The sequence below is a fragment of the Mesitornis unicolor genome, unplaced genomic scaffold (assembly GCF_000695765.1).
Source record: "Mesitornis unicolor isolate BGI_N332 unplaced genomic scaffold, ASM69576v1 scaffold14327, whole genome shotgun sequence".
Lineage (NCBI taxonomy): Eukaryota > Metazoa > Chordata > Aves > Mesitornithiformes > Mesitornithidae > Mesitornis > Mesitornis unicolor.
Window position 1 is genome coordinate 1 of NW_010195855.1, and position 15,456 is coordinate 15,456.

The 15,456-nt window shown below is 37.3% G+C and overlaps 1 protein-coding gene across 1 annotated transcript in view; it reads left to right on the forward strand.

Annotated features, from left to right (window-relative positions):
* Nucleotides 1-510: 510 nt before the first annotated feature.
* Nucleotides 511-15,456, forward strand: part of LOC104543611 (multiple PDZ domain protein-like) — a gene marked incomplete at both ends in the record, with an annotated part of 46,072 nt that continues 31,126 nt past the window's right edge. Inside the window, 9 exons of the mRNA XM_010188265.1 lie at nt 511-632; nt 2,319-2,514; nt 3,829-3,918; nt 5,782-5,861; nt 7,030-7,176; nt 7,769-7,936; nt 8,921-9,106; nt 11,378-11,587; nt 13,102-13,218. Coding sequence (XP_010186567.1) covers nt 511-632; nt 2,319-2,514; nt 3,829-3,918; nt 5,782-5,861; nt 7,030-7,176; nt 7,769-7,936; nt 8,921-9,106; nt 11,378-11,587; nt 13,102-13,218 — 1,316 coding nt within the window. The remainder of the gene's footprint in view (nt 633-2,318; nt 2,515-3,828; nt 3,919-5,781; nt 5,862-7,029; nt 7,177-7,768; nt 7,937-8,920; nt 9,107-11,377; nt 11,588-13,101; nt 13,219-15,456) is intronic.

A 15,456-nucleotide genomic window follows, 5' to 3' on the forward strand; every position in this document is an offset into this window, starting at 1 on the left:
GATATCAGATTGTTCTTGGAACTGTTTTTTGGCAGAAAAGTGCAGAACTTTTTTGAGTGCAGAATCATGAAGTTGCCTGAAAGATGGCAAAATGTAGTTGAACAAAATGGACAATATGTTTTTTAATGCAGTTTTTGTTTGCCATGAGAAATTCACAGTTACTTTTTGGCCAACCCAATATATATAATGGAAACGTGAGGCACTAGCCACCTTGCAGTTTTTGTTTCCCATTAAAAATTTGCCTTTCATTTACCCAGAAGAAAACCCCACAGCTACTTTTTGGTCAACCTAGAAAGATTCTGAATGAAATCTGGTCCAATGGAAACTGACATTCATCAGGCTTATCCTTTAGAAAAATAATAATATATACGTTTTACTTAAAGCATATACTGTCTGGATGATTCTTTCCTTATCTTCCCTGGAAATTATATTTTCTCTCTGTTTCTCCCTTTGGCTGATGGCATTATTTGGAAATTGTTGCGTTATTTAAACGGTTTCCTAATAAATTAGTTAATTTATTTTTCTCTGTTTTTTTCATCTCAGAACCCTCTGGTATCTTTGTGAAAAGCATTACAAAAGGTAGTGCTGTTGAACATGATGGCAGAATCCATGTAGGGGATCAAATTATAGTTGTAAGTAAACACAGAAAGTGAAACACTTGTTTGCAAAACTCTGCTTTTTAAATTGTAAATCAATTCTTATATAATACTTGTTGAAACCATTTAGGATTGGTATTGAGATGATAAATCCTTGTTTTGACTGAGTGGTCAATCACATTATCTTTCTGATTATGCTACCTTTGTGTAACTTGTGTTTCTTAAGGAAATCTGTGCTGTATGCGTGTATCTTAGAGTAGGAGCTTTGAACTGCTTAGTAAAGGCAAGATTTCAAGGTTTGATTCAAATTAAGCAGCTGTTATCAAAATTATTTTTAAGAGTATGTCATTAACGTTTTAGATGCTCAGAGAAAGAAGAAAATATTTTTGTCTATAAAATATTAGTTGCGTGATGAAAATCAAGTGATAAATGCAGGAACTGAGATTTTGTGGCTGTCATAATTCTGGCCTAGCATTTGTGGGCAGGCAGCACTAAGAACAAGTTGTGGTCTCTCTTCAAGTATAAATGTGCCTGCATGTTTGTATATAAGAGCATATATGGTTTTTATAATGATTTAAATGCTGTCTACAAATGGCTGAAATGAATTATTCTAGAGTTTGACTTCTTCTACTGCGAGTTCAAAAGATTTGAGTAACATCAGACAAAAGAATAATGAACATTTTTAAATTTGGTTTGCTTAAGTGTGAAGAAAAAAATAAATAACTTCAGCTCATTTTTAACTACTTCCTATTTAGAAGAGCACCAGAGTTGGAAGAAGTTCAGAGAAGGGCAACAAAATTATTAAGAGACCTGGGGGAGCCATCCTTCATGCAGCAGCAATTAAAATTATGGAATATGTGTGTTGTATAGATAGACTGAAACAACTGCAAGAGTCAGGGAGTATAGTATTGTTAGAAATACTTCAGAAATTAAAGGTGCTGTGGTATGAGACAGAGAAAGAATAGGATAATACGGAGTTTGCAGGGAGAAAGAGTATAAAAATAACATGTACCAGGGACAATGGGATGAAATTAAGCTATACCAGAATCTTGAGTTTCAGGAAAAGCAAACAAACAAGCAAATTAATGAGATAATGGGATAACTTCAAACAGAAGAGGCCAAAGTCTTGTTCTTTAAAATATTAAAATTATGGACCAGAGATAACATCTGTCTGTCTGGACTGTACTTGACTGGAAAATTGAACTTCAGTGGTGTTTAGTAGTAGGCTTCACTGAGGTGTCTGAGGTTACTTGGCCTTAGAACAGTTGTGCTCTGTAGTGTTTCTTACCACGGTGGACAGATGGGCCTCTCCTCACCTTCCCCATCTCAGCTCTCCTAGCTGTGTCTATGTTGATTTATTTACCCAGCATTTTCTTGGAGGTGGGGATGGCTGGAGCAGTTGAGCAGGCAGGCTCCAGAGCATACTTTGCACAGTACATGCTGTGTCCTCTCGCACCTTGCATCTGCATGTGCCTGCTGTGGTGGGCACCCAAAGCACTTCTCTCCACTTTGCTGTGATACTGGTTGTTACCTGGCTGTGTGGTACTTCAGTGAAACTGCTTAGTGTATCCAGTGTCATTAAATCATCCACGTTTTTGTTTTTGTCTCTCTGCTTGCTTTGTGCTTAGGCTAACAAATGCTGAGAGCTCAGCATATTATTTTATTCCTGGGCATCTTTTTGTGGTGGTGTCTTGTGGGCTGATAAGGTGCTTAATCCTGCAGGTGGATGGAACAAATCTTCAAGGTTTTACCAACCAGCAAGCAGTGGACGTTTTGCGGCACACGGGACAAACAGTTCGACTCACTTTGATCAGAAGAGGGCTTAAGCAGGAAAATCATATTCAGCCCCAGGAAGACTTCACTGCTGCTGTTGAAAAGGACTTACTGTTCCAAACAATGGATAGTAGCACAGCCAAAGGTAATTAAAACTGGCTTTGCTTTAAAGTTGACTTGAAACATTTTTCTTATCAATTGCAAACCTGAAAAAAATGGGCCAGATTCATTCTGAGTGGCTATTACTGGTGACAGAGCTGCTTGCTGTATGTGAGGGGAGAATTTGGTCCTCTGTGGTTTGATTAGTCTTTTAGACACTGTGTTCTTATTTCCTACATTTTCGAAGTGAGTATTGAAAGCTCTGTGCTGTATTGCACTTCTGCCTGAATTGCTTCAAGACTTTGATCCTGAAAATCTTCAGATGGTAAGAAGGCAGTGAATGTTTTATTTGTGCTCAGGAATGAGAGCTGCATTCAAGAGCAAGCAAAGAGATACCCTCCACAATGAATTCAATTCAATTCCTTTCGCTTTTGTGTGTCCATGTCACAAGCTCAAGGCAGGAGAGGAGTGGCCTATATCTAGAGGTTATTAATACGCTGATGGGGCATTAACTATATTTGTGTACGAAGTTCAGAAGCCAATGACCAATATTAATTTTGCTACTGATGGGATAAGATTAATGAAGCTCAGTCTTTCATTGTGCACATCTTGAAGTTTATGTGCCACATCTTGGAAGTCAGTGTGTTTGAACAAAGTGTCTACACAGAGGCTGGATACACAAACATTTTTTTCAGCTACTTGTGTTTTAGGTTAATGTAAGCAGGAGTATATTAAAATTCAATGATTGAGGCACAATCCCCACCTTACACAAGATTTTGAAAGACCCAGTAGTATGTTATCTGTATGGCATCCTCTCATTCCTATTTTTAGCAAAAATTATGGAGGAAATGCTCAGAAAGTGCTGTTTCTCCAGCCTAGAGGTGTTCAAGATAGGTGATACCCAGCAACATACCTAACAACTCTGTGGTAGGAGAGACTTTCTGCAAATGAAAAGCCTGTCAAGTATACAGGTCTCCAAGTCTGCAGCATTTTTGTTTTTCAGTGTCAGCTTCCTGAGTTGCACAAAGGAAAGTAGAGAAAGGGGGAAAAAAAGGTAATACAAGGTTGCTAAAGAATGTTAAGATTTATATGTTTTTCTAGTAACTTTTCATTCAATCATAGGGATGCAGCTACTGTTAGTTGTTCTTTTTTTTTTTTCCTGAAAAATTCACTGGAGAAGGCAAAACATTAACAGAAGACGAAATGTCTTTGAAACATGGCATTTCTTTTCGGCCTCTTATGCCAGATTCCATTTGCCAAATACAGATCCTCTGAAGTCCAGTGGAAGTGAGAGTCTGTGAACTTGATGAATATTACAACACATAAAATAGCTGAAAAGGCTGCTGCTTCTTTTTTCCAGGTAACTATGAAACAGAACAGGCATTACCATCCCTGCCATGCAGTGTCAGCATGGTGAATATTGGAGAGGACATGAAACAACAAGAAACAGGTTTGCAGTGTTTAATAGTGCTTTATTCTGTGAAAATGCACTTGGGTGTGGTTACACAGAGATCAGGTGTTTTTATCTCCTGTGTGCTGTGTGGCTGAAGCATGGCTGGAAAGTACTGTTGAGGGCTGCAGAATCATTGAGTACTGTATGTCTCTGAAAATAATTTTGTGTCAAAGATGTCACATGAAGCAGTATGCTTTTTGCTACATGTTCAGCCCTCTTTTTAGTCTGTTTTTTTATTTCTACTCTCTTCAGTTATGTATTAAACTTTTTTCCTTCTCGTTCTCCACCAGCTTTCTAGCTGCCCAACTGCAGTTCTAAGACTTCTGCCTTTTTTGATACTTCCTTTTCACAAATTCCTGTGCTTGCCTTCTGTTCAATTTCTGTTCTCTGACAGTGTTTGAAATTTGGTCAATTCTAATGCATTGACACACTCTGATGTTTCCCATACTGTCTGTGGAAATTCTTAGTTTCTAACGGGTATTTTCCTTTCCTTCTTGAGATGTTAGGGCATTGTGCTGCATTTCAGAAGTCCTATGTGATTATATGTTTTCCAGATTGAGTCAGCACTTGATGTGTTTTGTAGCATTTTCCTGCTTCCGGAAGTAGAGGAGAACTGAAAAGCAGCACCTTTGAGTTCTGTAATATCTATCTTTTCATAACTCATGCTTTCCATTATCCTGAATAGCTGAGGAATTTGTTTTTAACACCTTTCCTTCAGATACTTGCAGGGTCTCTGCTCTGGGGAAAGTATTGTCGCGTTGGAAGGCCACACAACACCTGACCTCATTTTTAGTAATGTTTCTGAGCAGTGACTAGATTGAAAAGAATTTCTGTTAGTCTGTCCCTGGGAGAGAGGTTAATAGAGAGTGTCTGTCCATCAATTAGTGGCCAGCCTATCTTTAAACAGCAACAGAGTCGCTAAATTCTTACTGAAGGTCAGTGGGAGTTGGGAACTTAATCTTGTAATGAAGATTCTAGTCTTCATCTATGATGAGCATTCAGATCTGAAGAATTTATTTTGATACTGTACCATGGACCTTGGATATGTAGGCTCCTGTTAAATCTGCTGTGTTTGCTGACTTTTAACTAAATACTGCTTTTTATTGTTTCATGCCCTAGAATCTATGAACAGTGTGAGTGAAGGGAAAATGAGCAGAAAGCATTTTTCTGCTTTTTCAGCCTGCAGATAAACTTTCAATCAAGTTAAGAGTTGCTGCAGTTTCCTGCCTAGTCTGTCATTGTATTTTTCACAGAATCGTTGCTTTTGTCCCCTCCTTCCCTTCCAATCTGATGTCTCTTCAGCTATTAGATTATTTCTCATTGTATGTGCCTGTGAACACAAAAAAAAAAAAAAGGCAAAAAAAAAAAAAGCTAGGGCTTCAGTTCTATCGCTGCCTTCTGGGGTATCACATATATAGGTATTTTGGCCATCCTCCTGAATCAGTCTGATTAGCCTATATGCAGTCTGGTTTAACTAATTCCCAGGGCATGCATTTAACTTTTTAATTTGCTTTGTGTCCATTATATTGTAAAATTGCATTAAATTTACTCAACACTGAGTCTAGTTTAAATTTGTGTTCATTCTTCTCAGCCATTCACATAAAACTTTTTCATTGAATTTTGTGTCTTTGAAAATCCACAGTTATGGAGGAGTGGTGTCTAATATCATTTTGCAAGTTTTCCCTCTGATAAACCCATGTTGGTGAGACAAAACATGTCAAGTTTTTAGTCATATTTATGAGACTACTGGTGTCATGGGCCTGATTGTGTAGTTTTGCAAGGTCAATATACTTCTATCAGTTACAGGAACAGACAGGACATTTTACTTTTTGTGACAGTAATCTCAGACATAACTTTTAGATTTCCAGCTAACTACCACAGAAGAAGCAGCTACGAAGGCAAAGTGGCAAAGGATTATGGGTTCGAATTGTGAAATAGTGGTAGGTAAACTTTGATTTCTATTTCTAAATGCCTTTTGATCTGTCCACCTATTACATTGCTAACATACAGACACAAATGCTTGTATTGAATTTGTTCCTTTATTTATAAATATCATATATATGCTCCTTAATCTGTTGAGGTTATTTTGTTTATAAAATTTTAATGTAGATAAATATTTTTCTGTATTGATTTTAGCAAAATAATCACAGGCTTCTTAGATTACTGTGCCTGTGAGTATTGTTCCACAGATTTCCTAGCTTCAAAAGGATAAATATGTATTAGAGGAAAAAGTAATATTTAAGGTAAACTTCTAAGCTCCCTTCATTAGCCAGAACTTGAAGCTAATATTTGAAACATCCTACCCATTCTGCATACTGAAAAGATTGTTTGATGTAATTATCTAAATAATGCACAGGACATTTACTGTAGATACATTTGAAAAGCAGTATCTGAGTTTAGGACTTTATTTCAAAATTATATGCCAGAGCTGTAGTCTCTGCAAGAGCATGTATTATTAAATATATTGTTGTCATATACAGTTCCCTCTTGTTTATGCTGAAGTGGTATGGGATCAAAGTTTCAGTTTTTACCTGTCTCCTAATCCAAGCATTTTTCACATTTTTACACAAGTGCAATGCAGAGCCACTTCCCCACCTGGCATAGATCGTATTGGATTGAGCTGTGTTTCAGTTTCTGTGCTTAAGGAGCTTTTCTTCTTGTTCTTGCGTAAAAGTCTGAAGTACCACACAAAGATAGGTAAAAGAGTAGGCCTGTGATGATAACTTGCTGTCCACGTGCATGGGGCACCATAGTCATGTTACTGCAGACACTGTGCTGTTTTGTGATTGTGTAACTCAGTAAACATGGTCTGCAGATTTTAGTTTTTATCTGGTATTTGATTTTCCCTATGAATACCTTTCATCTTATTGGGAAATTGAAGTTGGATTCTTTCTGTTAAACTGCAGTTATTATTTCCCTCAGTGTTGTTGAAAAACCAAAGCTAGTAACTTAGGATGCTTTCGCAGCTGAAAAGTCTGCATTATACATGACAATATTTCTGTTTTCTCACTGCTGGAATATTGACCTCATTCTGTGTAAACTGAAACAGAACATAACAAGTACAGCCATAAATACATTAAAAGTAATTATTTCTTAATCCTGTTTTAGGTGGCTGTAGTTAACAAATTTAGTGAAAGCAGTGGGTTAGGGATAAGCCTTGAAGCTACAGTGGGACATCATTTCATCAGATCTATCTTACCGGAGGGGCCAGTTGGACGAAGTGGCAAGCTGTTCAGTGGAGATGAGCTGCTGGAAGTAAGAGAAAAATACTATTTCATCTTAGTCTGCATTCAGTGACATTTTTGAGCAGTTGCTTGCTTTTCACAGGTTATGACTTTGGAAATGTAGCATATCCAACTGCATACCAGCCATAATGAGAAGTGCTTGAGCAGTTACTTCATATGTACTTACGCATTTTTATGGGAATGCATAGACTTACATGCATTTCTCAGCTGATAGCTGATTTTTCAGATATGGTTCAAGGTCACCAGAAAAGAATACCTAGCAAAAGCATTAAGATTTGATTGGAATATCGCTACAGAGTGAGGGTTATTTTCTTAGAATTAAGATGTCAGTTTACTTTCCAAGAATACAAGAAATACGAAGTGACAGAATATGTGGTGTTTGTTGAGAGTCATCATGCAGTTTATGAGACTGTTCAGCTCAAGACTCACCTTGGTGCTGATTCTGAGCACCAAATTAAGTGGAAATTAAGGGTTGACAGTGTCCATAAGCATGTTTGGATTTGTTTTAGTTTTGTTTTTTTTAATTCAGGTGATTAATGGGTTGGTGATTTTTTCACCGATTTTTGTTCATTCTAAACACTATGTATTCTTCTTTTATTGAGGTGAATGAGATCTCTTTGCTTGGAGAAAACCACAAGGATGTCGTCAATATCCTGAAAGAGCTGCCTATTAAGGTGACAATGGTGTGCTGCCGTCCAGTAGCTCCCCCCATCACTCACCCAGAAGAACTGGAGAGTCTAAGTCTATCTGAGATTCAGCTCACAGAAAAGGTATCTTGTCTTTTAAAAAATCATGAGAAGACGGTCGTTTCCTTGAGAAAAAACATTTAAAGTTCTTGTACAAGAAGAGAGATATGTTTTAATATTTTCGGACTTGGAACCAGATAAATAGAAAAAGGCAAGTTATGTTCATCGACTATACTTTAGGCCAACCAGAGGATGTCAGTCCTGGTGGGACATGGGCAGAAATGTTCTGGGATGCAGGTTTATCTACCCAAGTACTTACCTTCTGTTCTGCAGGTGGGCTGTGGGGTATGGCAAACTGAACTGTGTGTTCTTTAGAATCTGCATCTAGTTTTGAACTTTGCTTTCTGGGTTTGTGTTGTGCAGAACTGTGTGTGTGTTCACTGGCAGACACACTTCTGTCACTCATAAATGAAAAGCTCTGGGCAGCCTGATGTACTAAATATGTAGGAATGGTGTATACAGTATACAGAGCAATAGCATTTATATGGAAAGACATACAGTTAATTCTGAGTTCTAGGCAAGGCACCAAGCTCAGCTTATTGTTGCTGAGCTTTTCTATGAAACCAGGAGAAGAGAAAAACATACATGCATGTGTATATATGTGTGTATCTGTTTTCTTTTTCTAAATGGTCTGACTCCTGTCAGTGCTACTATGTTTAGATCAAGGCATATTCTTCGACATACCATTTAATAACACATATTTCTTGTATATTTGAATACATGTACTAATGAAGTTTTCTGAGGTTTTTAGTTTGACAGAAATTCCATTTTGTAAATATTTTTTCTAGTGAGTATTTTCATATACTTACAGCATAGCTATTTTGTTTCCTGGATATGTGAATTCTGTGCTAGGTTTATCAGTTATTTGTTAACTCTGCTGATTGCTTTCACTTTCCTTGTTTTTAGAGAAACATCACTTAGTTTTTATCTCCTTAGTAAGCAAAGTTTTGTCTCTGCAGATTCACACACATTTACATTCTATTGGTGAACATTCACTGTTTTGGTCAGGCTCACATAAAACTTGGATTCATTGGCTCCTCGGACACAGAGGGAACAGCTTTGGAAATGACTGATGAACATCAGAGTATGGAAGAAGTGCAAAGCTCATCTTTAGCGATGTGGGAAACAGAAGTACAGCACATTGAGCTGGAGAAAGGGAGTTTAGGACTTGGATTTAGCATATTGGACTACCAGGTAAGTTCTGCACTTCAGTAGAGGACAAATTACTTTGTGTTGTTTGGATCTTACATTATGATCTAAATGCTTATTTTAAGGGTAAATAGCAGTGGAAACCAAGCAATACAGTAAAGCTAAATGGATGTCAGTACTGGTAGGCATCCCACTAGCTACAGAGGAGTAAGTATTCCTCTTACTGTATTAAGACTGCAGGTTCTAATAATAATTGTAATGCTGGTCCAGAAAAAGAGATAATCCATAATATACTAGAGTCTTCAGAAAGCTCATGTGCTAGTGCCTCAGGGGCAATGAATGATGTAGTCAGAATATTCAGGCATTTAGTCATGTATTTTGCACCTGCAGTGAGGTACTTAGGGCAAGATCCAATAAAGGACTTAGGTGCTTAATGCAGGATTTACTAAAATCCAGAACTGCAATTCTGAAATCTCTTGCTTAGCTGCTGTCTATCTGGGACGTGCCTAGACACCCCCATTCATTTTGTGTTTGACTTCAGAATTCCTGGGTATCTCAAGCTGTGATTCTTGGTGTGTCCTCATGAACAGCTCAGTGCCTGTCTCCTGCCTGTGCTTGGTCAGGATCCCAGAAGAAGTGTTCCTCCTGTTCCCACTTGTCATAGTGGATAATATTTGATCTGCTCACCTAGCATGTTGTCTTATCAGTCACAGCAGAAACCCAAAGAAACATATCGCTCCCTGCTGTGAGGAAAATAACTCTATCCCAGCAAAATCAGGACATTTATATCCAACAGCTATAGTCAGCTTTCTAAAACTTTCATTTTTCTGATGTTATAATATTTATGATTTGTCCTATGTTCTCTCCTTTGACATGTGGTTCAAACATTTTATTTTGTCACTGAAGTTTCTGCTTTAATCTAAGACTGTAAACAATAATTTTACAGTGAGATTTATCTTTGTAATCTTCTGTTTCCATCAAATTTTGAATTTATTTTCAATGAACAGTGACTAAAGGACAGTTATGTTCATACTAATACTTTCCTCATGATGTATACAATGACAGGCCTGTAGGAAAGTCTGTGTAATTTCTTATCTCAGTGAAGACTATCAAATACACTAGAGAGATTATTTTTAAAAAGATGTATCATGCAGTGTCATCTAAAGTGACAGTGTAAATACTTGTTAAAATAGTGAGGAAGATGTCAATGTTCAAGCTTAAGCACTATATCCAGAATCGCTAGTTATATTGACACTAGTGAAGTGTTTTATTGCCCCATGGCATTTTTCTTATCACATTAATTCCCATGAAATATTAAGTGTCTTTTTGGTGTCTTTCCCTCCCTCTCTCCCTCCTGCCCTCCTTCAATGGCTCTCTCACAGTATCTTCCATCAGTCTCCAAGTCCTGTGATTTTGAGTGCTGCCTTTATGGTGTGCCTCCTTTCAGATGTGCATCTTGGTATGGAAACTTGTTACTGTTACATACCAGTTTGTAGATGTTTGCTTTTCTCTTCCTTTTTCTATCGGTAAAGCTGGTACATTATGATGTTTCTATTTTTCTTCAGTACATGCACTCAAGTGGATTACTGTGTGTTGGAAGTATTAACATGTAATGCTGTTCCTTGTGAATGTAATTCTATGAAAATCATGCACAGGTGTGCACATGTGATAATAGTTAAAACAGTATCATATGTTTCTGTTCTTAGTATTTGATTCTAGCATTTTTATAAAAATCAGTGTGTTGAAGGATGGGGACTTCAAAGCAGTTTTCTTTTTTAAAAGCAAATACCACTTTGTTGTGTCTTGTTGATTAGAATGCTGCATTGGTATGTTGCTGTCTCCCATAAAGTATTTAATTAGGCATGCACAAGGACTTGCCTCTTAAAAAGTGCCTTCTCAGATAAGCAAGACATGCTGCCATAAAGTATAAGAGAGTTATTGAAAATAAGCCCTTTATTCTGCCAGTGTGCATGTGTTAACTTAGCCCCAGGCTGCCCTGCCCAGCTGTATTCCTAGACCACTGAGTGAAGGAGGATGAAGTCTGCAACACTGTCATTGCAGCAGGAAGTATTTGAATTTCTGGTGTGTAATTACTCATTACAGTACAAACAGCACACTGCAATTTAGCAATATTTTATGCTAGAGAAAAAATGGGTGGAGGTCTAAACATGTGGACAGTGTGGACGAGAGGTTATGCTCCTGCTGAGGGTTCATCTGCAGCAGAGCTTCAAATTTTTAGTAACCCATCTGCATAAAAATTAGCCTCTCAAGACATAAAAAAGTAATGAAATGTTTTTCTTCCTTTTATTTAATTAGGATCCTGTTGATCCAACAAACACTGTAATTGTGATTCGCTCATTAGTTCCTGGGGGTGTGGCCGAGCAAGATGGCAGACTTCTTCCTGGAGATCGGCTTATGTTTGTCAATGATATCAACTTGGAAAATGGCAGCCTGGAGGAAGCAGTACAAGCACTGAAAGGAGCCCCAGCAGGAACAGTTAAAATAGGAGTTGCCAAACCACTGCCTGTAAGGTTTTGGGATTTCGATGGGTACATTTCATGTTATTTAAGCTGGTACACGATGATCCTGACTTCTGCGTAGTCTTTCTATGCTCTGGGGTAAAGTTGGGTGATTCAAAGCATCCAGGAACTGTCTTTGACTGATTCTCATATCTTCTTGCATGTAGGCATGGACTTTGTAGTGTATGACTGGGGTAGCGGTTGCAGGACCTAGCACATGTCTCTTGCAGCTGAGAAAACAGCAAAGCATCTTGCAACCAGCGCAGTCTTTCAGGGCTGCAAGTTGCCAGGCATAATTTTGTACACTTTACAAGTCTGAATGCGTGAGATGGTGGCATAGTCAGTTTTTTGTGGTTTGCCTCGAATTTGCCTATTCGTTTGTTTTCCAAGTTATAGTACATATGCAGTCTTTGTATTTAGACTGCAGGCTTTATGTTTAAAGATTGGTGAGTAGTCTTCAGTTCGTATACCTCAAACTGGCTATCTTAATATAATCTCAGGCTTGGTTTTAGACTGTAACAATTAGAATGAGGTTGAAGAAGACTTAGGGTTACCAAGATAGCTTGTCAGTAAGGATGCTAGTGGACTGATGTCCCTAGTCAAATCAGTAGAACGGCATCTCTTTATATATACAAAGAAGACACCTTTCACTATATTTGTAAGCCCAGGTGCAGTCTTTAGGTTTCATTTTTGCTTTTCATGAAATGATAATCTTGTAATCCTTTTGGATGCAGATAATTTTTCATTCTTAGTGGATCTTTGTGGAAAGGGTGGGAGGGGATCGCTGATATTTAAGTTACTAGAAACTTTTCATAGTAACAGGTTAGTTTTTCAACTTGCACTGTCAAATTTGTTTTTTGTAGTGGAGACTCTATGTTACACAATAAAATGTCTTGCAAATCAACAGTTTCATACTTAGGAAGATGTCACTTTAGATTGAGAGAAAATGCATAGGAGTTTTCTTTCTCTTCCCAGAATTTTGCAAACATTGAGCATTTGCACTTTAGTATTTCACATATTTTGCTTGCCAATTAATTAAACACCATGAATAGTGATGGGCTTCTTTGCAGTACTGGATGAATGCACCTAGCATTAAATTGTGTTGGGAAAAGCTACTTGTTTATGTTTTGTCCTCTTGAGGCTGTTCAACCCAGCAGATACAGCCTTAAAACACAGACAGTGTTCCTGCCTTCTAACAAGATTACTTCTGCATCTAGCAAGGTTTTAAAGTCTCTGATGGCAGTTTTAGTATATGTTTAATAAGAGCAGAAATTGTGAATTGGTTTAGACTAAGCTGTGAGCTCTGTGGTATAGCTGGATAGGCTTTATTCGTTACTTAGGGATGTAAAAAGAAATGTGAAGCATCAGGTAAATTTGAAAAAAAAATTGTCTCTACCTACCCAACACTGTGACTGTGAGTGAAATGAAAGCTCTGCTGTATTATAACCGTCACACATAACACAGTCTGCATGCCCTGTGTCCTGGCCACTCATCCAACCCAGAGCTTCATTCTTTCTGTAGCTTTCACTAGAGGAGGGCTATGTCTCTGCTAAGGAAGAGTGCTTTTTCTACATTGCCCAGTCACTTGAGGAGGAGGGGCCAGCTGATACAGCTCTCTTTCATGCTGAGCTGGCTCTGGCTGGTCGCCTAACTTAACACAGATTTCTTAGGTCTGCATTTTGTAATGAAAGGAGTTGCTTTGTCAGTGTTTGTGCTTATTTTCTCATGTTTACTGTCACCACATTACTCATCCACCATAGTTGCGATGGATCACCACATGGTAGAAACTGGCATCTAGAGAGTTTGGCTGTTTGCATGATCTGTGAATTTGGCCTGTGATATGTTAGTTGCTGGATAAACAGGAATTATTTTGCTGAGATTTCAGAAGTGTGTGGCTACGCACTTCTCCTTGCATGCACAGAGTATCTCTTTGAAAATCTTACCTTGTGTAGAGAAATGTTCATGTGCTTGTTTTGTAAACAGATCTCTTTGCCTTTATATCATAATAAATCACTTCTCTGCATTTGAAATTTTTTTTAACTCTCTTTTTGCATGTAAACCAGCCTTAAAAGGATTGCTCTCTGTCTTCAAAAGCTGCCAGTGCTTCCTCCTGATAGAATTCTTTAGTCTTCAGCATCAATCAGTGATTATGAGATTTGCAAGGTCAAAAGGTGTTCATTTGTACAATGTGCCTTACCTGAGCATTCAGTGTCTTACATAACCCAGAAGTTACCAGTAGAACCCAGATAAAAAACTTAACAAAAAAACCCCAAAAACCCCACAAAAACCAGAATATTAATATATTCCAAGTGTACCTTCTCAAGGTTATTTGTACTGATCAAGGCCTGATACTGAAATTATTTGATCCTCATATTCTGGGGACATGACTAGGGAAGCCATTTCTACTAAACATCAGAGCTTAATTCATTCGGAAAAAATCAAAACCAAACAAAAAGCTGAAATGTATTCTTCAAAGGCAAGAATCTCTGTATTACTGATTCCAGTACATTTGCTATTTTTTCCACATTTGCAAAAGACAAGCTGGTTTTATTAACTTGCACTTAAACAAGACTACTTGTGTTTTCTTCTGCAGTTTATTTCCTTGTATAGGATTTGCCTTATTCTGTTCATTGAGAAGAAGTATGAAGAAGCCAGGTTACAGATTGTAAATATCTTTTCATTAAAGATATCTTGAAAAGGTCATATTAAAACTTAAGTATTTAAAAATTTTACTTTTATCTGTGATTCATACAAAAAATTAAAATTGTGAAAGGATAATGAAAAAACATGGCACATAATAATTTGATTAAATTGTTGACTCTGTCAGCTGTCTAATTAAATGTGCAAAATATGAAATAGAATGTGCAATCATCCAGTTGAAGATGAGTTTGCAGAGTGCACTCATGAGATACTGTTTTTCATAGATAAATCTACACTCAGATTCTACAAGTCTGTCCCCGTTTTTCACAATCTTTGTTTTTAGGGCATAGCTTTGGTAACTTTACTCTGTGTTTTCCAGAAAATGGGCTTGGAGTAAGTTACACCAAAGAAGCAGTTTGAATTAGCTGTTAAGTCTTTAAGGTTGAGTCAATAAAAAAATGGATCATTTGTACTCCAAAGAGGGATCAGTATGTTGAATCACTGCATATTGTTACTATCGCTGTTGCGAATCTGACATAATGAATTCACGGTATGATTAACCACAGAAGCTGAAAATGACATCTAGATCCCGTCTCTGCAGATGGGTACACTTGGCTGTTTCATCAAGTTTAGAGTATGATCATGACTTTGAACACACTGATCATTTTTGTCAGAATACACTTCTTTCTTGAGCTCTACCAGGGGAGATGAAATTATAATCAAGGTATAGTATGTGAAGCACCATAAATTAAGTCTAATAGGACTTATTTTTTTTCTAATATTTGAAAGAATGTGAGTCTTGAAAAAAATATATTTCATTTGAGAAAAAAAAATACTGCCCACGTCCATGTCTGTAACTCTTTTCTAAAATTTTATTTCTCATGTAAGACAGGAGAATTGTCCATATTAATCATGTTCATAATTGCTATTTTGGAAATAATAAAAAAATAGTGTCATAAGTGTTTCTTATAGATGTATTGGAAAGGATTGGAAAGTTTCAAGATGATTGGTTTTTGTACCCTTTTAAATTAAAACAACCTTACCTATGAGATTGAATGGAAGGAACACCCCTGACAGGTGGCACAAAGAGAAGCTCATTATTTCTTCAGTGCTAATTCTTGTAAAAGAAAATTAGAAAGGGAAAAAAAAATCCCTGAACAAATAAAAATTTTGATGCTAGGGAGTACAGCAGAATTCTCTCAACACCTCATGCTTCTATTAACAGACATCAGCGTG